The following is a 23,547-nucleotide window of genomic DNA, read 5'->3' as shown; positions in this document are numbered from 1 at the left end:
ACACGCACGCACGGGCGCATGCACACACACACAACACACACACACACACACACACACACACACACACACACACACACACACACACACACACACACACACACACACACACACACGGCATCTGAATGATGGGTTGGCCTGCCGCACTTACCCCCGCCATCTATTATTCACACGCCAGCGTTGCAGGTGCTACAACACTGGTGCTTAGCCAATAATACGGTCACACTGGATCCAATCTGAAGGTGTGCACCGGGGCAGATTGTGTACAAACCACAGTGCGTGAGCCCGCCATTGTGTCAAAATGAATATGAGTGTGGTGTGTGATGGTGTGTGTTCGAGAAAGACAAGCAGGTGAGTCCATGTTTGTAGGCATATAGTGTATAAGTGTGTGTGTGTTCATACCTGGTCGGCCCCAGGGCAAACTTTGACTTGATGAATTTAAAGATGTGCTCGTCTGACCTGAGTTGAAGTGCTTTCTGTAAACAAACACATGTGCACACACGCACGCACGCACACACAGACACACACACACACACACACACACACACACACACACACACACACACACACACATACAGGTGGATAAGGTCATCTTGTCAAGGCTTGAGATCAGCCTGCTGAGATATACAGTATAAATAAGTAAATAAGTGAAGCTGAGCTCCAATGGTGACCTCACATTATACCTACAAGTCTACGATGCAGCAGGAGGAGGAGAGGGCTGCAGGAGAGGGAGCAGGGGGTAGAGTGTAAAGGGAAACAGGGTCGAGGGAACAAAATGGGAAAGTAAAACTACCTCCTGGCGGTGAAATGCCTACAAGAGGCTTACAATTGGCGTGGTGGTAGGCAATGCTTTAAAGAAAGTAAAGCTCCCACGAAGCTAACATATGGCACAAAGTCACTGCAACCTCACAATACGCGAGACAGTGACCTTGACCTTTGACTTTCAAAATCTAAAGAGTCAATCCACTAATTAAAGCTACTGCCATCGGTGTATGAATGTGTGTGTGTGTGTGTGTGTGTGAATGGCTGAATGTGGTAAGAAATCTAAAGCGCTTTGGGGCTGAGAAAATCGGCTAAAAAGTGCTATGTAAGTCAGGTCCATTTACCATTTACTTGAATTAGAGTTTGAAGAAAGTCCCTAAACCCCCTAACCCTTTCCTGAGATATAGGGCTCACGAGCATGGCCCGGGGCGGACAGACGTAGGGACGGGCAGGTGGGGGCTGGAGGTAGGAAGGGATGGGTGAAACAGGAGAGGACAGAAATATAGAAGAAGAAGAAGAAGAAGAAGAAGAAGAAGAAGAAGAAGAAGAAGAAGAAGAAGAAGAAGAAGAAGAAGAAGAAGAAGAAGAAGAAGAAGAAGAAGAAGAAGAAGAAGAAGAAGAAGAAGAAGAAGAAGAAGAAGAAGAAGAAGAAGAAGAAGAAGAAGAGTACCTTGGCCAGGTAGTTGATGGTGAAGGTGAGGAGGAGAACCATGGCGCTGTGGAGGAGCAGTTTGCCCAGACGAACCAGCAGGCTTCCTGTCTTCAGAGCAGGCTGGAAGCAAGAGATTAATACACCAACACATACTGTTATTGATTGATTGATTGATTGATTGATTGATTGATTCAATTAATTCCAGACATATCAAAATTACAAAAAATGAAAAGCATGAACATACAAAAAAAAAACATGTTCAAATGATTTCACAAAAAAAATAAAAATAAACAAAAATAAACAAATAACATATTGAATTGATATGCCTGAAAAGGAGTAGGAAGAAGTATACACTTATTTAATCCTACCCCTTTTCCACAGCTATGAACTCAGTGCAGTTCTTTTCACATTTGAATGCATCCAGAATCACTTGACCATGCATCAATTCACCTACACGCTACACGTCAACACTGTCTGCTGTGCCACATGGCTACAAACCGACACACATTTCAACCTCAACATTGGGGACAAAGGTCATGTTCTGCAAGTCACGGGTAAGTCTCAGGTCGTGGCTATGAAGTTCAGAGTCAATCTCCAAGTCAAGTCCAACTCCTAAACAACTCTGCTCTTCTCAAGGTTTTATGCCAATACGTTTATGATCAGGCACCTCAATATGTTATTCCAGGGACTATGGATCATTTAATAATAATAATTGATAGGATTCATATAGCGCTTTATTCCCTAAGGACTCAAAGCGCTTACATGGTTCCAGGTTCAATTCGTTCACACACAGTCATACTGGCGGTGGTAAACTACGAGAGTAGCCACAGCTGCCCTGGGGCAGACTGACGGAAGCGTGGCAGCCATTCAGCGCCAACGGCCCCTCCGACCACCACCTCAAAACATACAGCAGTCATACACATTCACACCAGGCAAGGTGGGTGAAGTGGCTTGCCCAAGGACACAACAACCATGACACAGGTGGCCGGGCGGGGATCGTTGGCCAACCCGCTTAACCACCTGAGCCACAGTCGCCCCACAATTTCACCAGACATCCATTCTGTCCCATCTCAAAGCACATCTTTTTAAACTGGCATACTCGGCCAAATTGTTGCTTATCACCCACTTTGTCCCACTCATTCCGCTGTTCTTAAGGATTTTAAACACATTTTAATTGCTTTATTGTTGTTCTTTTTTAACTCTACATTGTACAGTGACCTTGGGTGCTTTAAAAAAGGCGCCCATAAATACAATTAATTATTATTATTATGAATTGCCTGTGTTGCAGGTTCAGAGTCTAACTTCTTAATCTCACCCCTCCGCCATCTCTCCGTCTGTTCCCCATTCATCATTCCACATGTAATGTATCTGTGAGTGTTACTGTGATAACGTCTGATTTAAAATTACATTCAGACCCCAGTCAGGAAAATGTGTCTGCAGCATACAAATGAAAACGTACTGCAACCCAAGCGGCACCGTTAATCTCCGTGTGTGACTTTGGTACACGGACAACGTTACATTCATTGTCTATGTTCCCACGTCTTGTAGCTTTTCTTTCTCTCAGACAGACAGACAGACACACACACACACACACACCCACACACAGACAGACAGACAGACGGACAGACAGACACGCACACACCTGGCAATGTCTGATGAAGAGTACAGCTACGATGAAGCTCAGCACCAGTGATCCCAGGATCATGGAGTTACAGAACTGGAGGAGCCAGACACTCAGGAGGCCGCTGACCTGAACCAGGTACAGAGTGGTCACCTAGAGGAAACACACACACACACACACACACACACACACACACACACACATACACACACACACACACACACACACACACACACACACACACACACACACACACACACACACACACACACACACACACACACACACACACACACACACACACACACACACACACACACACACACACACACACACACACACACAAATATAGGTCATAGGTATGTGCTAGACAGCTAGAGTGTAAGTAAATATGGAAGATAGTGACTGATTTTAACTTCCAGTATCAATAATTCATAAGTGGAATGTAATTAAAACACAGATGATGAATATTTGCTATAGTCATAAGGCATGGTTCAGGGCAGGGGGGGGTGGCTTGTGCTGTTAGGGTGGCTGCAGCCTTAACCATAATGCGCTGGGGGGAAACATTGAATATATTGCTCTGCTTGTGCAGTTGACTGAAACGAGAGCACCGTCTAATGAGCTCAAACCTGAAGCAGATGTGCAAAGCTGCTGTCTTGTTATAGTCTATCTTTACCTTATACAAAAATGGTAGTCAACAACGAGCCGTTCAACCGTATGTTTAATTAGTTGTTTTGCCATGACCACCACATGGCAAAGCAATTTCAATCACCTCCAAGTACACTGAGTTTGCATGAGCAGATACCACTAGAGGTGAGGAAAAGGTAGTGGTTTAAAATGTGTGTTAACCTCTTTTAACACACATTCTGTGGTGTGTGCTGACCATGACAACCATTATGAAAGAGACATGTATAAAAGTGTTGACATGGCATACTTGAAAATTGCAAACAAGGTCAATCACTGCTTTGCATCAAGACTTTTAAATGCAGAGAATGTTATACATTTATATTCCTACACCTTTTGTATGAGCCTAGAAAAGGCTATTGACAGACAGGCACAAAGAAAAGCACATGTGTGGGCCGCGCTATATGGAGCTAATGGAGTATTTTCCTCATAACCTCTGCACGTTATTTTTATTCAGCTGAATGGGTGCTCTTCAGGAGTCCGGAATCCAGTTCTTTCAATACGTCCTTGGCACTGAGCCTTTAAGTATCCAGGCCTTTCTTTGTGTCCATACCTGTGTCGTGGTTAAGAAGTCCACACAGTCCATGGTGTAGATGATGAGAGCCTGAACCAGGAGGATGAACTGGTTGAACTGCCACGTCAGACAGAAACAGAACGTGGTCACATACATCAACCACACCATCACCTTCTGAGGGGGGAGACGGACACACACACACACACACACACACGCACGCGCACGCGCACACACACACACACACACACACACACACACACACACACACACACACACACACAGGTTAGATACTTGAACTAGATACTCAAGGCATGACATATTCTTATTCAGGCTGTGCTGCTAGCTGCTTTAAAGCATTAGATTATTGAGCAAATGGGTTGTATGTGCTGAGTATGGCCAGTAGCTTTTGATACAGCGTGGGTTTGTGTGTATACCTGCTGTAAGGCACCGAGCTGAGGCCGCAGGTAACAGGTGATAGTGCAGACCTGCAGTGCTAGGAAGGGCAAAGACCAGTTCTCCCTGAGGGAGATGGTGAACTCTACACGAGTGGTATCTACCCTGAAGAGGATGGACAGAGGAGGGATGGAGAGAGAGAAGTACATTTCAAATTTTTTTATTTAAAGGTCACATATGACGCTCATGTTCAGGTTCAAAATTGTAATTTGAGTTTCTACTATAACCTGTTTGTATGCTGTAGTGTCCTAAAGAAAACCCTTATATTTCTCACAGTGCTATTGCTGAGTCTCCTCTGTTCAGCCTCGCTCTGTATAAGAGCCCGTCTCTTTAATCCCCGCCTTCCATTGGTCCTGAATCGTACCGTTGGTTTGAATCTAACTCGCAGTTAGTAGTGCTAAGTTAGGTTGGGAATTAGGGAGGGTGTGGCTTCTCCCCTTATGACATTATAAGGGGAGAGAAATCTGACTGGGATTTCTTAACACAGCTTTTCATAAAGGTGGAAGGGGAGAATAAGAGAGAAAGGTTGTTTTATGTCGTACTTTAGTACTCGAGTCACACCGTGGACCCAACTTAATGCTGAAAAGTGAAAAGTGCATTTTGAATAATCGGTCTACAGGCTCATTTATGCTCCAATTCCGTGCGTAAAAAGAGACGTACGTTTACAACGTTATATCCGTCACTGCCCTCATACTTCCATGCGTCCTTTATGTTGGAATCGATATGGGCAGCAGCGCCGCTCAGAGTAAAAAGTTACTCAAATAGGAAGAAGAAGAGTCAAACAGTGAATTAACTGGAATAAATATTGTATAATAGGTCCATGGAAGAAACAGCTTTAGCGATATAGGCCTACTACCGTAGCGATGGAAGAGGCTAAACTAGAGGCTGTATTATAGACAGCGGGGGTCTGTGAGGACATTAATCACGACATGTCAATAAACTAGTCTCACACGGACCTCCGGCACTTCTCTATTGCTGCCATCAGCCTGCCGTCTAGCTGACATTCTTCCCCGTTCGATCCCCGCTCATGCTGCTCTGTTGTAGTTGTCTGTCCCTGTGCCCCGGCCGTGTAACTTCATAGATAGATAAATGTGTATGTCATTTCGTACCAACTCACAAAAACCTCTCCTCAAAAGATAAGACATTTTCTAAAGTATTATGTCTTTCGTTTATGTTTGTAAACAAATGTACAGTAAGTGAAAGTGAACTGTTGGCTATGCGCCCCCCGTGATCTTCGGTAGTAATGCTCCGTTCTGTCCGTTTGGTTCGCATCCGCAAGCTTGCAGGATACGTGCAGAAATACGGACGTAATGAACGCAGAGTACGGACAGAAGGCTCCATCCGTATCCGTATGCGTATGTAACGTAGAGCATAAATGAGCCTTTAAACTACCAAACCACCAAACAAAACTACCCAATGTGAAATGAACTCCACTGACTTTTCATTGCCTGTTTGCACATTTCTATGTGAAGCAGGGGAATACATTAAGATAACATTTACCAAAAAAAAAACAGTTAACATTGTGATATACAAGTTCCCAGAGAGTTTCAACTGAAATACTAATATGCCTCAAACTTTGCTGTTTTCTTTTTTTTTTCCCAATTTGTTTTCCAGTTTCAAGGGGTGACCTCCGAAACCTGACCTCTGTATTGATCGCAACAGGACAGCCTAGGAAATGCCAGCAGGGTTTCCAAACTCATTTCAACTTTTCGGCACATTTACAAAAAAGAACACCCCAAGCAATGTAACACCAGCAGTAACTCACATTGACTTTAAGCTACAACTAGAAAGGCCTTCTTCACCACTATTACTGTATGGCCTGTGTTACCGAACTGTGTCATTTACCACACAAATAAAACATGGTTCACACTACTTGAGACCAAATCACTGAGCATCCACTGAAGTTAGGTTCAAGATTAGTCATTTTCTGAATGTGACCCTCAGAGTTCAGCTTACATAGTCAATCAGTCATATATCAAAATGAACTGTAAGACCTCTAAACAGTATATTTGATTGTATTCACAGCTGCCATAAAAGAACAACTAAATCCAATTAGCACTTTGACAGAGTTATTTTGCCGAGGTGTATAATCAAAGAGATTTATTTTCCTTGTGTAAATGGAAGATGTCTCACTGTGACCTCGGATGCCCTGCAGACCTTCAGCATGCTTCATCTGCTCATTTGAATGCTTTTATATGCTTTGAAAAGATACAAAAAAAAATCAAAATGGGTGTGAAACAGTTCAACATGACCAGGGATTCAAAAAGCAGGTTTTTTTTCCTCTTAAGAATCTGAGACACAAATATGAGTTTGGGGACAAATTGATTTTACATGTACATGAGTAAAACCAAAGCATATTTAAACTGTACATGGATGTAATTTAGTAGAGAATGTGATCCGACTAATAATCAAGGCATACAAGGAAATAAATGATTTCAGCCTAATGTGTAAAGATAAACACTCAAATATATATTTAAAAAAGAATAACGGGAGATAGAGCTTCATGTGGAGGTTCCGGATAGCAATTAAAAAGAAAACATGTAATAAATACACCACACATCCACTTAATTAATGTGCAAGGAGGGACTTCTCCAACAAACAAAAACATCTGATTGTATTTAATTGCACCCAAGGCACTGTTTATAGTATGCGGTTACATGACCGCCATATTATTGGAGAGAGCTTGGATTGTTTGATGTTTGATCACTCGCATACTGCTAGTAGTATCTAAAGTTTTACATCAACTAGAAAATGATTATTGATTGAAAAAGCTTGTGGAGGCCAAACACACTGTTGTCACTGACCGGTTGAGGATGTACCAGATCCCAGTGAGGGTGCCAGCCAGCCAGGAACCAGACAGAAGCCATGCTGTGAGGTACAGGGCCATCACGTACACCGCTTGGAGCGAGAACACTGTGTATATGTAGAAATACACTGGCTCCAGATACGCCTGGACAACACACACGCGCGCACGCACACACACACACACACACACACACACACACACACACACACACACACACACACACACACCATTAGTTTGTTAAGTGACTAAGGAGACAGCAGCTGACTCGTGCACTCAGGAACACTGTGGCATTTTCAAACTTTGAGAATGCGGAGGAAGGAAGCTAAGTAGCTGTTTTGTCAGTTAATTGAAAGGCTAGTACAGAAACCTTTTCCTCCAGTGTGACAAGTGCGAGTGTGTCAAGCCATGTCACCCTGACATAACTAAAATGTGAAATGCCACAGCGCCTCAAACGCCAGACAGCCTCCTAACATGACAATAATTCAAAACAGAAACGATAACCTGGTTAATAAAAACGACAAAAGGAAACATAAAAAAATATCACACTCTTTTTTTAACACATTATGACAAGTTATACTTTAATTCCTGGCCAGAAATGACAGGAACATTCCAACGGACGCTCAATCATTCAGTTTGAGTGGCAGCCATTGCTGTAATCTTCTGTGTAAATAGCAGACAGCTGAGCGATGTGTTACCTGTATGGGCAGCAATCTGTAGAGAACGCTGAGAAAGACCTCTTGGTAGATATTCATTCGCTGGAGGAGATTAATGGTCCTCTTGGATTCAGTCAAGTTGTCGTGGATCAAGTCGGAGAGCCCTGGGAACCAATGAACACACACACACACACGCACGCACACACACACACACACACACACACACACATACACACATACACACAAACATCTGAAAATGCCACCATTTCTTCACAAGTACACAGACGGATTTGGATAACATTTTTCATGTGGCTTTGAGATAACCAGGGAGGATGCGGTATGACTGTCACTCAAAGTTCACTCTGCTGATCAACAGAGTACGGTGCTACTTTATTGATGTTGCTTAGTTGATATAAAAGCACAGTGAATGTCAGAGCCAATCAGTGCATCCTTCCTTTGGAAGCCCTCAAACGTCTGCCTTTCAAAACACCAAGAACTGTTTTGCTGCATTTTCTCCAAAACTTCCAAATAAACCTGACCATAAACGAGAATCTATCAAGAACTGGGCTGCATACTACCATATTCCCCCCCAGAAAAGAGTTATTCCAAACAAGCTTTTAAGCTGCTATGGACACAATAGATATTATGTATTTATGGAATTCAATTAAAATGGCTTGTCTCCACTGCCCCCAAGTGGACAAAAAGAAATCACGTATTGCAGGTTTTGAGGTTCTGGACATTATATCAGTTGTGATCCAAATTGGACTCACCAAAGTAAGTGCTGGAATCTGGTTAAAACAAAGTTCAACAGAGAATGGAATATGAGTGAGCAGACGACAAACATGTTTAACAACAGTCCAAAAGTATATAACAGATTTGAATGATGGCAAAACTCCACAATGAAAACCCATGTTGCAAGTTCCCAGATTTACCCTGTGACATTGCATCGGCACTGGTTGCATTATTCCATAATTATGAGCCACTGCTTTTTTAAATATGCATTCGGTTTGACTAAAACAAAGTGTGACACCAAACTAGCAGCATAGAGCCGATATTCTGCTGCCCGCTGGCATGTGTCAGCCTAATCACGTCTATATTCTTGAGCCATGGTCTGAGCCTAGACCCTTTCCATATGCAAATACACATAAGGAACCAAATCCACCCACTTCATTATTCATTCATATATCTCTATCTCTCTAATCCATGCTCATGTACAGTATCATCCCTTCCTTTTCTCATTTTAAACTAGGGCTGCACAACGTATCGAAGATGTATATCGTTATCGCGAATGTCGATATTGCATTGTGCAAAAGCAGTTTGAACTGCGATTAATAATAATTCATCATTTTCTGTTACGCCTATTCCTATTCCCTAAAAGATGAAGCCCTGCTGCTCCAACTTAACGCAGAAATACATTAACACTGTATATTTATGTATTTGTTTATTTCTCGCAGGTAATATCTTAACATCCCAATATTTAACAATGACGTGCAACCTTGCATCTTTCCCCTCCATCCCCACATCAATCTATTGTTTCCTTTGTTCTCCCATTATGCCATCACTTTATTCCTCCATCTATCCCTCTCCCTCTCTCTTTCCCCCTGACACTAGAACGACTGTAGGTTCAGCATATCAAGCCGTTGTGCCGTGTTCAGAAAGAGAAGTGAACTCGGAGTGAGACAAAGAAAAAAGGGAGGTCAGCCAGTTTCTCCGACTGATTATTAGCCAGCAGCTCAATTATTTTCTTTGGGAGGAACATTGCAGCGAGAATTTTTTTACACGATGATGGGAACAACAGTTATTAGACTCATTTTCTCCTCCTTAGACCAGACGTGTGCGTCAAGAGAAACTGCTGTGAACTTGTTCTGTTCTAGTTGGAAAAATGGAGAGAGAGAGAGAGAGAGAGAAACATTTGACTTTCCCTCGTAAGAATGGATAGAGACAGCCATCTGGTGCCTCGCTGCTTGTAAAACAATGTCAATGATGTCACGAGTGGCTGTTTAATATGAGAGGGTGTTTCACTAGGCTACAGACAGGAGCCTCACAAAGTAACAGCAATCAAAATATCCGTGAAATTTGGGGTTGAGTGATTTTACACTACCGTCGTCTAGCTGTGACCCCGAAATGACAGTTCAGTAAGCCCCCAGTCCATTAGCTTATAAGCATGAAATCAGCACTGAAAGAAGGTGCCATCTTCAGCATTTCACACTTCATCCCTAAGGACCTTCAAAACACAAAGGCCTATAACCAACTTTTATTTAACGATTTTAGTTCAGCGTTTAACACGTGTCAACCAAACCTGATTAGATGGCTTCATTCATTAGCTAATGTGAGACACAGATGAAGGTCAATGGGACAGTGTCAGAACAAATGCAGCAAAACAGGTTGTGTGAAGATGTGTGGTATCACCTTGGTTATGTCAGCATGAGGTACCAGCATGCTCCTACATGTCTCGTTGTAGGAATAGCAAACTCTACACTGCAGTACAAGAACACTGCTGTTTCTTTACTTCCTTATTTTCTCTTCTTCATGGATCTTCAATTGATGACATTGAGCTTAAGCCACAGTGTCATTGCAGATTAAGTCATTTATCTAGAGAGGGTTAGAGTAAGAGACAGATAGAGAGAAAGAGAGAGATAACTTTACAATCCCTAGGGGAAAATTGGTCTCATAAAAGAGACATTTGAATACCTATCTTACTTTGACAACACAGCGGCTTAGGAAGAAACTTTTAGTATCAAAGTGTAAAAGTGCAAAGTGCTAAAGCACTTGTGTATTTATGGCGCATTGCTCTATCGCACCGATATTTAGCTTTTCCAGTTCAGCAGCTTAGTGGAGGCCCAGGACAAACGATAGCTTCAGGCCATTTTGATTTGCATCTTGGCACATGGACCCTGCCTCTTGAGGTTCCTATCCTTATTGGAGGGGATGCTGAGAGTCCGCATTGATTTTTTGTTGCATGTTTCATAACCGCTCGCTCGTACCAAGGCTCTCTGTACGGCCTTGTATTCTTCCCTTCCTATTACCTCCGTTGCCGTTGTGTGCATGCTGACAAGCCTGCTTTTTCAGTTGCGCTGTTAAGTTGCCAAAACCATGTTGTGTTTCCATATATAATGATGCTCTCTAGGATTGCATGGTCTGGTAGTACAATGGGCTGGGCTGCTAACTCAAGTCACCCAAGAGAAAATATATAGTCTCTGCTCTCTTGCAGTCTTTTGCACAGGATATCCATGTGTATTTTCCAGCAAAGAAGGTTGTCTATGTGGACACCTATTTATATTGGGACACCTGGATGATTGTCTGGGTTCTGATGGAAACTGGCCGCGGGTCAGGGGGACATCTGCTGTGGGTTCATCCCAAATGGTCCCAGATGTATTAGGCACCAAATGGGACGTTCTATATTATGTCATATTTGCTTTCTGACTGATTTTCAGAATACATTCATGATGTCTTAGCTTTACAGAATTGATTGATCTCTATACCACTCTGTTGATTTACATAGTGCAGAAAAAAAGCCAACTGTCAAGACACAGCTCAAGGAAAGATGGACAGGCTGAAATGGCATAAAAGGCTAAAAATGGTGTGAGGTGTACTCAACAAAATCCACATAAACGAAGCGCCTATACCTTCCTGTATGGATGGGGCCTGCAACATTTGCTTGAAGTAGGAGTAGTAGAGTCCACACTCTGTCCGAAAGGAGATCTCCCGCTCGACTTCCTGAAAGTAAACAGGGAATTTGGTCGTAAGAGAAAACCCCAATGCTTCTGTTCTCTGTAATATGGAAAACAGATATCCTGGCAAGACATGACAGAAATGTGGAGGAGGCAAAGCAGCTAATACACTTTTAATCCTCGACAGTAAACAATAAGACAGGTGACACAGAGAGCGTGTGTGTGCGTGTGTGTGTGTGTGTGTGTGTGTGTGTAGGCGTCTTCCCAGGAGATTGCCTGCTTGCCATGCATGAATAGCTGTTCCACTGGGGGGTAAAATCAGAACAAACAGTGAGTACACAGCTGCAGAATATTAAGTCAATCATAAGGCTATCAAGCTGAGTTTGAAATGGGATGTTATAAAACATGTGCTTGGTCGAAAAAAGGAAATGTTCCTCAACCTAAGTGATACATATCGACATATCAGTTATGATATTTAATTGAATGTCTGTCAAATCTGTTCTCCAGTATTATCGCCCCCCCCCGTCTCGAAACCTGCTTATTAAAGAACCAAAGCCTACCCCTGGGTTTTAATGCAATGACATTTGTGTGATCTTTTTCTTGAATGACTCATAAGGATATAGCCTAATTCATCCAACATATGAAAGCCCCCAACTCATGGACTAAATAATTGTTTTTAAAACCCTAACTACTGCTATGTCGACGTACTTACTTAGCGGGAACAGACCTATGGATTTGTATTTTTTTTTTTTTTACAACTTAAGCCGGGAAATAAATAAATCCCCTAACCCCTTTAGCCAAATCCAATAAGTGATGGCTGAATTTAATTAGCCTTGCTATGTAACTACAGTCTTTGGTGTCCTTAATTTCCATTTTCGTATCCAGTCTGTAGTTACCTGACGACTAGGACATGGATCTATCCCATCATTTAATTTAAATCTATACACATATAGCTCCGTGAAAGTGAACACACAGATACGGATGGTTCATTCTCGAATAAGTATAGTTCATGTTTAATAAGAGCTGAACTTTAGCCACTTCAGCTGCAGAAATCTTGTTGTGTTTTGTACATACCTTCCATTGCAATGTAATATATTGAGTTAACACAGCTCCCCGCTTCAACCCTTTCCAAACTGGCAATACATGTTTAAACACAGCAATCAAGTGTGCATTGTGATGCCTTTAGAACTACAGTATATACCCCAGGCTGTCACTGTGAGTGAGAGCCAGTCTACAATGTGTTAAATGAAAGGTTCAAATTACAACAAGTGTCAGAGCACCATACCGTGAGCTGAGAGAACCACAGCAGATTCTCGTGTATGGCGTTGACACACCAGGCCTGAGAAACTGCTAGAAGCCCGGCCAATAACAGCCCTGCTGCCATGGAAACACACCGTCGCCAAGGCCACTGGGATAGAACGCCCGAACAGGACTGAGCGCAGGATTTTCCATTCAAAGAAACATCCCCTTTAGGACATTCCTGTGTGGCATTGGACCTTCTTGCCCCCCACACCATGCCACTTCTACACCTCCCTTTGGCTGGTGCATCTGGTGAAAGGCCCAAGTGATGTTCTATCTTGCTCAGCTTAACTCTCTTACGAAGCTCCATTGCTTTAGAAGACTTAGAGATTATCCAGAGGTTCTTGGATCCTCCTCCAATGAGTTGAATCTGCGTAGATACATAGCATGTCCCTGGGTTGTTAAGCTATAGAACGCTTCCAAATCCATTACAGCAAATTCATGTAAATGCGGTGTGTGTGTGTGTGTTTTTGTGTTTTTTTTTCCTGAAGTCAGTCCAAATAAATTAGCTTTTTTAATCACTTCCCGTTCCGTGCCAAAAAGGAAATATGCAAAAAAAAAAAAAAAGGCTTCAGCTGATTCCCTTCCCCAATCCTTCTTTTGAGTTCTGCTCGAGGCGGAAACAAGGCTTTGGCTTTTCACCAAGAACCCTTGATGAGACGGCTAATCCTCGGGTTTTAAATTAAGGTCAAAGAGAAACAGGGCCTAGTTAGCTAAGTTCACACAATGCTAATTAGCCCGAAAGCCAGTTCACATCTCGGAAGGCACCCGATATCCCGTTCTCCATGTTTCCTCTCTTCATGGGTCTTTGAAGAACTCCCCATCTGGCTGTGTTTGAAGGATCCACGCGAGGGTCTGGCCAGCATTGGCCTGATGTTGGCCTTGCCTTTTGGTTTATGTCTTCCAGAGCCAGAACATGGACCGACCTCTGCCTCCCTCCTGACTTCCAAACAGAGACTCCAAAAGCAAAAAAAACAATTTCTCTCCACGAATCAAGCTACCACGTACAACATAAAGACAGAGCTCCAGTTGAGCCTCCGAACAACAGGATGGGCTGTAGATAACTGGAGAAGCCAGGGGGAGGGAGGGAAAACGAGAGAGGGTTGACTACATTTGACCCCTCTGTCTATAAAAAACACACGTGCACACAGAGAAAAGAATAAGATGGGTGGGGAAGGGAGGAGAGGAGAGGAGAGGAGAGGGGAGGAGAGGGGGGAAAACATGTTGAAACATCATTCGGAAAAAGCCGTTTGTGGATCTGGAAACGATGTCAAGCTGTGAGCACATGTCTGCAATAAGCTTTCGTCAGGCAGCCGGACCAAAGTGGACATGACTTCACACCTGATGAATTCAAGCAGGCCAGACTCAAAGCCAGCTGTCTCACTGCGTGCGTAAGAGGAAGGGTAATAAGCATTGTTAACGGGTGAGTGAGTGTGAAAGAGACCCAGAGAGAGAGAGAGAGAGAGAGAGACGACTCTTTAACCTCAAGTCTGACACTGCTACCGCAATCCCCTCAACAACACATGGGGGTTAGGGGAAACACATGTGAGATTTATTAAAACCAGGTCACCCCGTTTCTGTTACACAATAGGGTCTCCTGCACACTGCTGAATCACACATACAGTACGCGTGAAAGTGTGTGTGTGTGTGTATCTAAGGACAGTAAACTAAATCCATCATATCAACTGGCTGTGCAAGCAGTTCAAGGTAAGGTCAGACTTTGGCATCATTTTGCATAGGCGTCTGAAAAGACTACCACACCTTTCCAGCATGTGTGCTTCTTGTTGGACCGTTTAGCAGGCGCCGAATGTGGACTGCATTTAGAGTTATTTAGAGTATTTCCGCACTAAGCAGGCATTGCGTTTCAGTGTGGTGAAGAAGAACCCTCATGGGTAAACAAAGACATACATGAAAGGAGACGGCTGTCGTCAGAACACACAATAAAGGTGTTGTCATCAAGTTGCATGTGTGTTCATTGTGTTGGACGACTTTGCAGTGATAACAAAGGGATTTGATGGGCATTACTGTTTGGCTTGCTGGCTGTCAGTACAGGTATATCTTGATAAACAAAGATGAAAGTAACACGAAAAACGTAGGGTTGTTGGAATATGTGCAAAATGTGATTGGCAAACGCTCACCTTGGAAAATGACAGCAAGAGTTGAGATGGATTGATTTCCTGCATTTTTCAAAGGGAGCTCTTTGAATCGATGCAATGGTCTCATTGAAATGATTGAATACGTGTGTGTGAACACAGCCTTAGGGCTAGGTTATGTTTAAAGAACTGGCGTGTGCAACATCTTGTCCAACCACGCTGGAAAAGCAAAAGTTAGGCCACACTGGAAAGACGGGTGACTCAACTTTCAGATTTATCAGGCTTTTATGGACATTGTTTTAAAACAAGGCTCTGATAGCTAAAACAGAAGGGAACACACACACACACACACACACACACACACACATATGTGCATGTAATGTGTGATGATGTCAGTCTTGAGCCCACTTGTGTGGGAACATTTCGGGGAAATGTTCACAATGCCTGTAAAGTGACCTGCATTTATTATGAATGATAGCATCTGTCTACCTTTTTCCTCCCAACACACACACACACACACACACACGGGCCAACAAGTTCTGTCCATACAGTATCCACTTAATTAACTTGAAAATCACAAATGATCCCTTGAAGTCTGCCTCCGTATGGGTCAGGAGGGGGTAATAAATGCACATTTGCATGAGAAGCAGATGAGTTGTTTGGTTTGATTTTTCCCCCTTTTCCGTTCCACAGAAAAAGGGAGATTCCATTAGGTTGGGATAAAGCTGCAACTAAACCTGGACGAATATACTCAGCTAAAACTATGGAACCCGCTGTGATTCATCACTCCCTGTGGGCCGAGAACAACTCCCCCATACTGTAAAACTAGAACTTTCTAGCTGATTCAGAAAGAAACTGAACTCACCAGTATTTCATCTCTCATGTTGATAGCCTAGGCGTTACGAGCTAGTGTAGCTAGCTTCATCAGCAGTGAATTAAAAAAAGACAGTTTTGGGTGTATTCACTTAACCATTTGAACACGGAAGTATACTTTTTAGGATGTCTGGCATGGTTGGCCTACAGAGCATCTATCCCCTCTGAGAGGATGTGACAGCAAAATGTGGAAACACAATATAATGATACACATACACACACACACAACAATACATCATATTGTATCGTAAGCAAACCAGGCCACACTGTGTGACCTGCATACCTCTGCTCACTCATACATATATCCAAACAAATGACTATTACCGACCCATGCTGCACAAACAAACAGCAACAGTGTTCGTTCACATTGTGCCCCAGTTAAGACTTGGACAGAGCGATCCGTTCTGCCATGTCAAGCACATCCAAATCTGCTCTGTATATATCTCACAGACATTGTGTTTGGGTAAGATTTAATAGGGAGAGGGAGGGGGGGGGGGGGGGTTTAATGACATCATATCTGGCAGGGCACAATGTTCTGTCACAGTACCACATTGAACACACTATAAAAAAAAAAGAACGCTGGCCATGTTTCTGTGTGGTTCATTTAAGGCCCCGGAAAAACCCGTCCGTGTGCCTGGTACCTGGTAAAACAATTATCCCCCATTTCAAAATGAGGTGTTTATGACGTGTGGTGCGGACATTTTGCTGAGAGAGAGAGCTGAATGAGTGTCTGAAGAGTCTGATTGGCACTTATGTCGACGCTGCATTTCCCTCTTGAGTTAAGCAGAGGATGTGTGTGGAAATATGAAGTTTTTTTGAAATATTAAAAGTTAAGAGGCAATTTTCCATCCATAAATATATTGATGCATCTTGCACATGGACGCTTAGATAATCCCCATATAAAAGTGTCAGATGCATCAACCCGGGCCGTCTCGTCTGCTTCTTATCAAGTGCCTCGTAAAAAAAGAAAAAAGGGGAGAAAAAGATTCCATGTGTTTTCAACATTCTCAGACCATCTTTCCGGACTGGCACACGCATACACACACAGACACACACACACAGACACACAGACACACAGACACACACACACACACACACACACACACACACACACACACACACACACACACACACACACACACACACACACACACACTCAGTGGAAATACTCTGTGTTAAACCGACTATGAGATCAAATGGCCAGTATGCGGTGCATATATCTTTATGGTGCGTGATCAACAAGTTGTCACAAGCTGTTATAATTCACAACTATATAGTGAAGAGAATCACAAACCTGCTTAATTCTGGTATGAAGTCAAAGTCATACAATTCCCTTAAAAATACCTGACCATTTGAATGTGTCTTCCCATCAAGTTGGGTTTACATACGTACACATGGAAATGTCTTTCTTCCAAACCTGATCCCTGCTGCTGTCCCATGATACACAACGGCATCCACCATTAAAATGATTCAACAGTTTGTCTAATATATTAAACCATATGTAAAAAAAAAAATCAAATACAACTCATTAGATGCAGCAGAACATGGGATGCAGGATTGTAAAAGGTGCACAATCTTCCTTGTAACACACATTTATCTTTCATGAAAAACTGATTTTTCCATTCTTTGAACATTGTGTCTCGATGTGTTCCTGAAGTGAAATCCTTGCATCAGAACATACACTTCAACTGAGATCATGACGAGCCTAGTTGATGGATCACACAGTTCCAGTGTTGTTGGAGAGTCAGTGGTAAGATAAAGGCTTATTGTACATTTTGAACTGGACTGGTCTCATGAAAAAAAAAACATTAAACCTTGTCTGAACTGCAGGTCACATCAAGTTCAAAAACATCACAAGCTGGTGTATAGAAAGCAGCTGACATATGACACTGAGTCCCTTGAGCTAATGTTAGGTCTGATCATAATGTTAAACACCCTGATGCTGTTAAATGTTGTTTTCTATTCATTCGCTTTTCTAATGTGTATTATGTATTTTAGTCGTGCCCCTGTAAAGCACTTTGAATGGCCTTGTGTCTGAATTGTGCTATATAAATAAACTTACCTTGTCTTTAATAATTATTAGTAATAGTCTGCTTTTTTGGGCAGCAGACAATTTACCTGATGTATTGGGTAAAGCACAGGTGTTACTAACCACAATTACCGTAGCTCTGTTCCATAGAAGTGTCCCAGTAAGTCATGAAAGTGTGACAGTGAGCCAGCGCCAACAATAGCAGCTCCCTCAGACTAATAAGCAGCTGAATGGCACAATCTATTATCTACACGTTAATAGGGAAATGAGCCCCGAAAAACAATAAACAACTTTTGTGTCCCTTATTAACACCTTCAAACATTTATACTGTTGTAGAAAATAACATGACACATTTTCTTCGTAAAATAGGCTGAACATTTTTTTTTAAGACCTGTGCAAAGTATTGTTTTTAATTATAAAAGCATACAAAAGATGGTTTCCAAAATATTTTCACTTTGGACGCTTGAATGCAAACGTAGGCTACACATTTGGATATTACCAAATGTGCATATTTATTCAAACATTTCTGATTTTGTTTTTCAAAGTAAATAAGTAATAAGATGCCAAAGTGTCATGATGTTATCTATACGTTATATCACTATATCCAGCAGCAGTGTCTTCCCTCACATCCCTAAATCAATTGCAGTGTAGATTGCAGTGAAAGGCGTTTTACCTTGATGTTGGAGAACCACAGGTCGTTCTCATGCAGTGTGGCCATGTATATACAGCAGAGCAGGCCCAGGCCGACAGACACTGACCAGCCAACCGACGTCCAGACTATTGCCCCCCATGACCAATCACCTGCAGGGACATTGACATACTGTTTAAATATTGCTGTGTAGTTAAAGGTTTAAAACATTTTATTTTTCCAAACATGTTAGGCACAGGCCACTTAGTTTTGCAGGTAAATTAGGTGAATAACTCAATCAATAGTTGTAGAAAATAGTCACACACCCTTCTAAAACAAGCTCCTTTCAATGCATCAAAAGGGTAATGTGCTGCTGCCCCCATAGCTCTACAGGTGCACAAATCATCTCTGCTCCAAAGTGGGTGAGATATTTAGTGCCTAATGTCATTTGTGTATTTTTTTAGCAAAAGAAAAAATCCATTTGTGACTCGTAGCAGTAGGTTCAAGCAGGTGTTGTTATTGACTTGTAGGCAAAATGATTTGTGAGAAAATGTTACACAGCTGTGCAACTCTCCACTGTACGAATTTTGATTGGCAAATGTGCACATTTTGTCGATTGCTAAAATAAATAAAGCCAAAATGTCAGCGTATGATTTTTATAATGTGTGATTTATAGGATAGGATGTGTGCACCTGCAGTTACGTTTTTCAGAAGTTTTAACTGTAAGTTTTCAACATGTGACTATTTTTCACGAATAAGTTATGCACCCTAGGCTGATATAGGTAGGTAGGTATGTGATATATGCACAACATGACTGTTCAGTGTTTAGTAAAATACACATTATTCAAATATTGATTTCAATCATTTAAAAAGTCAGTTCCTGGCGGGGTCTGAGGATGCAACACAAGATACAACTACATAGCCGAGTATGCATTGGCACATGAAGTATAAAAGTTATGAAAAATGTGGCATCTCATCAAAACCTCACTGTGAACTCTCATTCCCCTTCACCAGGCCAGAGGTAATGGTCAGTGCTGTCCCTGGAGTGGGCTCTGGTCAGCAGCAGCAGCCGTGTGGATGTCTGCCACGGCCGGGTTCACTCACCGTGCGAGCTGCTCTCTGGGTGATGGTCGGCGCAACAGTTGGCCTGATGCTGGGGCTGAAACTCCGGGCAGAGGGGGGGCTCCTTCCCCTTATGACTGCCCTTCCTCTGACGTAGCGCCGCCATGCTGGAAAACACTGCTGTAAACAGACAAGTGATCAAATCAGCAACACACAGGTGTAAATAATCAAGGCGTTATTACAGTAGCCTACACAACACATGGCCACGTGAAAGACGCGCGTAGCCTATACTCCCTGCACAGGCATGCACCCAAACAGAGCGTTGCACTTGCGCAATCTGAGCCAATAAGGCAAACAACAGCTGATTGTTTTGCTGTCAGTAGCATTGCGTTCATTCAAACACAGACAGATAGGGTGGATTGATTGGGACGGACGGGGGGGGGGGGGGGGGGGGCTGCATGCTTTTTCAAAAACGGCATTTCCTGCTTACGTTGCAGCCAAAACAACGTGATACATCCCCATCCCCATCCCATCCCCATTCATTATCTTTGACCGGGTGATAACGATCGGATAGGCAGGCTACGCCGAAACATAACAGCGAATGCACAAGTAGTCTAAACATATGGCTATTAAAATTAGTGGTGCAAACAGTGAGACACAGAATAGCACAAAGTGCGATGATGAGGAAGGTTTATAGCCTACTCCTAAACGCTAGCCAAGTCTAGCATAGACACACTCCTACTACATTATTATGAATGTGCATTTTGCGTAAAGGCGCAGTCCCGTTATGGACGCCAGCCTCTGCCCTGTCTGACAGCAACAAAGATGGATCATACATTTACGATAAGCCTCACCCTCCACTAAGGCAGCGGCTGGTAGGATGGTCCGACAGCAGCTCTCCTCCACCTCCCTCTCTCTCCCCTTCTCTCTCTCTCTTTTTTTTCTCTGTGTCTCTCTATGTCTCTCGCTCTTTCATTTTCTCTCTCCTCGTTTCCCCAAATTCACCGGTCAGCCTCATAGCGCACCGTGGGAAAATACCGGAACACAAGAGAGCCTGCCTTCAAAGTAAAAGCGCAAGACTGTCACTTGTATTTGGTGAAGGGCTAGATGATCATGAGCATATACTAGCTCTATACAGTAGGCCTATGGTTGGGAAGAGACGTGCGCCTAGAGGAGACAGAAACAGACTCTCTCGTTGACGTCCATCGACAGGGTGTGGCCAAATAGTTGGGAAATAATTGAGTCTTTCCTAGGCTACTAAATAATGCAGTTAAAGACGAGTTCTGAGGATATCTGATTATATTAAAGAAAAAATAAATAGAAGAAAATTAGAGTTTAAAAAAAATCAAGAATTAGCCAAGGCTTAGGCTATGTGCTGTGAAGAAGAATATGTGTTTGACGAGATAAAAGGCCAGTCACTCATTATCATCGATATGGGTCTGGATTTCCAGGCTATACATCTCCAGTCCTGCTCCCTCCAGAAATGCAACAAAGAAGAAAAAAAGAACACGGGACTGTTTGATGACAGCAGGCACAACAGTTTGTGGTCAGGGTTTACTCTGATACTGTATATTGTATAGATCAAGCCACTTGATGCCTTGACTCTGTGCCACAGATGACTTGAGAGAATGGGATTTGGGCTGGATACATTTCCACGGAGCTGCACAGAAAACTGTCTGACGGCATTGCATCAAGTCTAGATAACTCTGATGATACCACATGACATGATACCGTTCATTCAAACATGGGGTGTGTGTGATTGGGGGGCTACTACCTTTCTGTGGGATACCAGGGCTCCCATGTAGAGTTAGACTTATAACACAATTGCACTAAGGTGTCACTGAGCAACAATTTGTGTTTGTCAACCTACAGTCAGGTTTGACCAATGGTTAGTCCACATTTTGATCATTTTGTTTTTATAACATCTGTTTGTCTAATTGCATATCCAGGCTGAAAGGATGAAATGTATTTCAGACCCTTTCAATGAACTAAATTATCTTAGGACATTTCATTCATAATTGTGCTCAAGCATAATATATGTGTGTAAGAGAGAGAGAGAGAGAGAGACTGTGTGTGTGTGTGTGTGTGCGTGTGCGTGTGCGTGTGCGTGTGTGTGTGTGTGTGTGTGTGCGTGCGTGCGTTCCTTTTGGGTAGTTAATTAATTTTTTGGTATGCGTATTACTTTTGGATGATCCTCTTCCTAATCTACCAGTTACACCAGTAATTCAATTTAAGAAAATACTCAGTGCTGAACTGATGTTAAACATCAAGGTAATGTGGGTTATCCAAGTCTCAACCCTTATGAATACTCATGGGTTATTGTATCACATTTGACAATGAATGTTAACAGCTCTAGTGTCAAGGAACTTGCTCAAGGATAAAGAGGCAGTCATCTCTGTACAAAAAAATGAAGTTGTAGTTAGTTTACTGTAACCTAAAGGTTCAGGGAGAATCAGGAGGTTAAATACTTTAGCTTGGGGTGGTACCCCCTCCGAAGTGTGGAAACTTGAGATGGGCTATGCGAAAAGACAAATGTCAATGTAACCAACCATTGACTAATAAAGTAACTTAACTTAACTTAGTTTACCTGGGCCTTTGTCAGTGCACAGTGTAAAGACAATAAGGAGATATTTAAAAAAAGGCCTTTTTCATATTAACCCATTCTACTCCTGTCCTTTAGCCAGGTCGAATAAGACATGCAGACTGCAGACAATTGCCGAATGTTTGCTGGTTTAAGCGGGGTTTCTTGGCCAGTGTGAAAGGGGCTTAGGGTATGTCCATGCAGCTGACCATTCTAGAGACATAGCACTTTATCAGATCTGTTGTCTGACCTAAATAAGAAAATAACAATCCCAGCAGCCTGTAACCAATCTAGCACCAACTCAACTTAAAACACCCATTGAATAGTCTCTCTGGAATTGACTTGGGGCTCTTTTCACAGACATTATGTCTTGTTGGTGGTATTATTGTTGTGTGAAATGAAGTTCTTTGTAAGATGTTGTTTTGCGATTGTGCTTGGTGAAGTGTCATTACTAGCTCTCTTCAGACTGGCTAAAGTTCTCGGCCACTGGCTCCATCCATTCACTCGTCTGTTTGTTTCATTCAGTCCTTCAATCAGACACCCCCCCTGAGGCAGGTTTTGCGGTGGATGCAGCCCTTGGAATGCACACAAATTGAGTCTTTCACAAAGGACATCAAGATAGTAAAACAACATCCTCATTTAGACTGGATCCAATGTTCTGCCTGTCTGGCTGATTAATATTGGCTGTGGTTGACTTGTGAGGAGGGAATATAACAACCCTCTAGTCTATCTCCTGTGATATTTGGCTGGTTTTCCTGCTGTGTTCACCCAGTTTACAATCTTTGAAAAAGACAACTTTTATGTCAATGTCGATCTTTCTTCGTTTCTAATTATCTCTGAGGACATTATATACGACAAGCATAGACTCAATCTGCTCTGTAGGCTTATTCAAGAGACACAAGAAAAAACTAAATTAGTGATTTAAAAAAAGTGACTATGACGTAAGCTTTTATGAACTGGAGTATACAGAAGAACGGTCTCTTCTTGAATAAGCAGAGGTAACTCTGAGCAGAACAGCTGATTTGACCGTATGAAACATGGCCTAACTACGTGCAAAAATAAACAGCTGTCTGGCGGCATCTATCTATAAAGCAAGAAACGTCTGTCTGTCTGTCTGTCTGTGTGTGTCTTTCTGTGACTCGCGTATCTCTCTGAGTTTTAGTCAGATC

General features: G+C 42.6%; 1 protein-coding gene across 3 annotated transcripts in view; it reads right to left on the bottom strand.

The window, feature by feature from the left end:
- dpy19l3 (dpy-19 like C-mannosyltransferase 3) overlaps positions 1-18,903 on the bottom strand; it is a 61,897-nt gene extending 42,994 nt beyond the window's left edge. For 2 of the 3 annotated variants that reach the window (XM_080051830.1, XM_080051831.1), the window contains exons 1-9: positions 13,099-14,092; positions 11,769-11,859; positions 8,185-8,306; positions 7,488-7,633; positions 4,665-4,788; positions 4,270-4,404; positions 3,054-3,185; positions 1,430-1,531; positions 400-473 (exon numbers count right to left, since the gene is read on the bottom strand). In XM_080051830.1, coding sequence (XP_079907956.1) covers positions 400-473; positions 1,430-1,531; positions 3,054-3,185; positions 4,270-4,404; positions 4,665-4,788; positions 7,488-7,633; positions 8,185-8,306; positions 11,769-11,859; positions 13,099-13,422 — 1,250 coding nt within the window. In that variant the 5' untranslated portion in view covers positions 13,423-14,092. Of the gene's footprint in view, positions 1-399; positions 474-1,429; positions 1,532-3,053; positions 3,186-4,269; positions 4,405-4,664; positions 4,789-7,487; positions 7,634-8,184; positions 8,307-11,768; positions 11,860-13,098; positions 14,093-18,780 lie in introns of those variants that run through there. The other variant, XM_080051832.1, reaches the window with a different exon arrangement.
- Between the last annotated feature and the right edge of the window lie 4,644 nt (positions 18,904-23,547).

The sequence above is a fragment of the Ammodytes marinus genome, assembly GCF_949987685.1.
Source record: "Ammodytes marinus genome assembly, chromosome: 1".
In the NCBI taxonomy this organism is placed as follows: Eukaryota; Metazoa; Chordata; class Actinopteri; order Uranoscopiformes; family Ammodytidae; genus Ammodytes; species Ammodytes marinus.
This window is presented reverse-complemented; position numbering and strand designations above follow the sequence as displayed.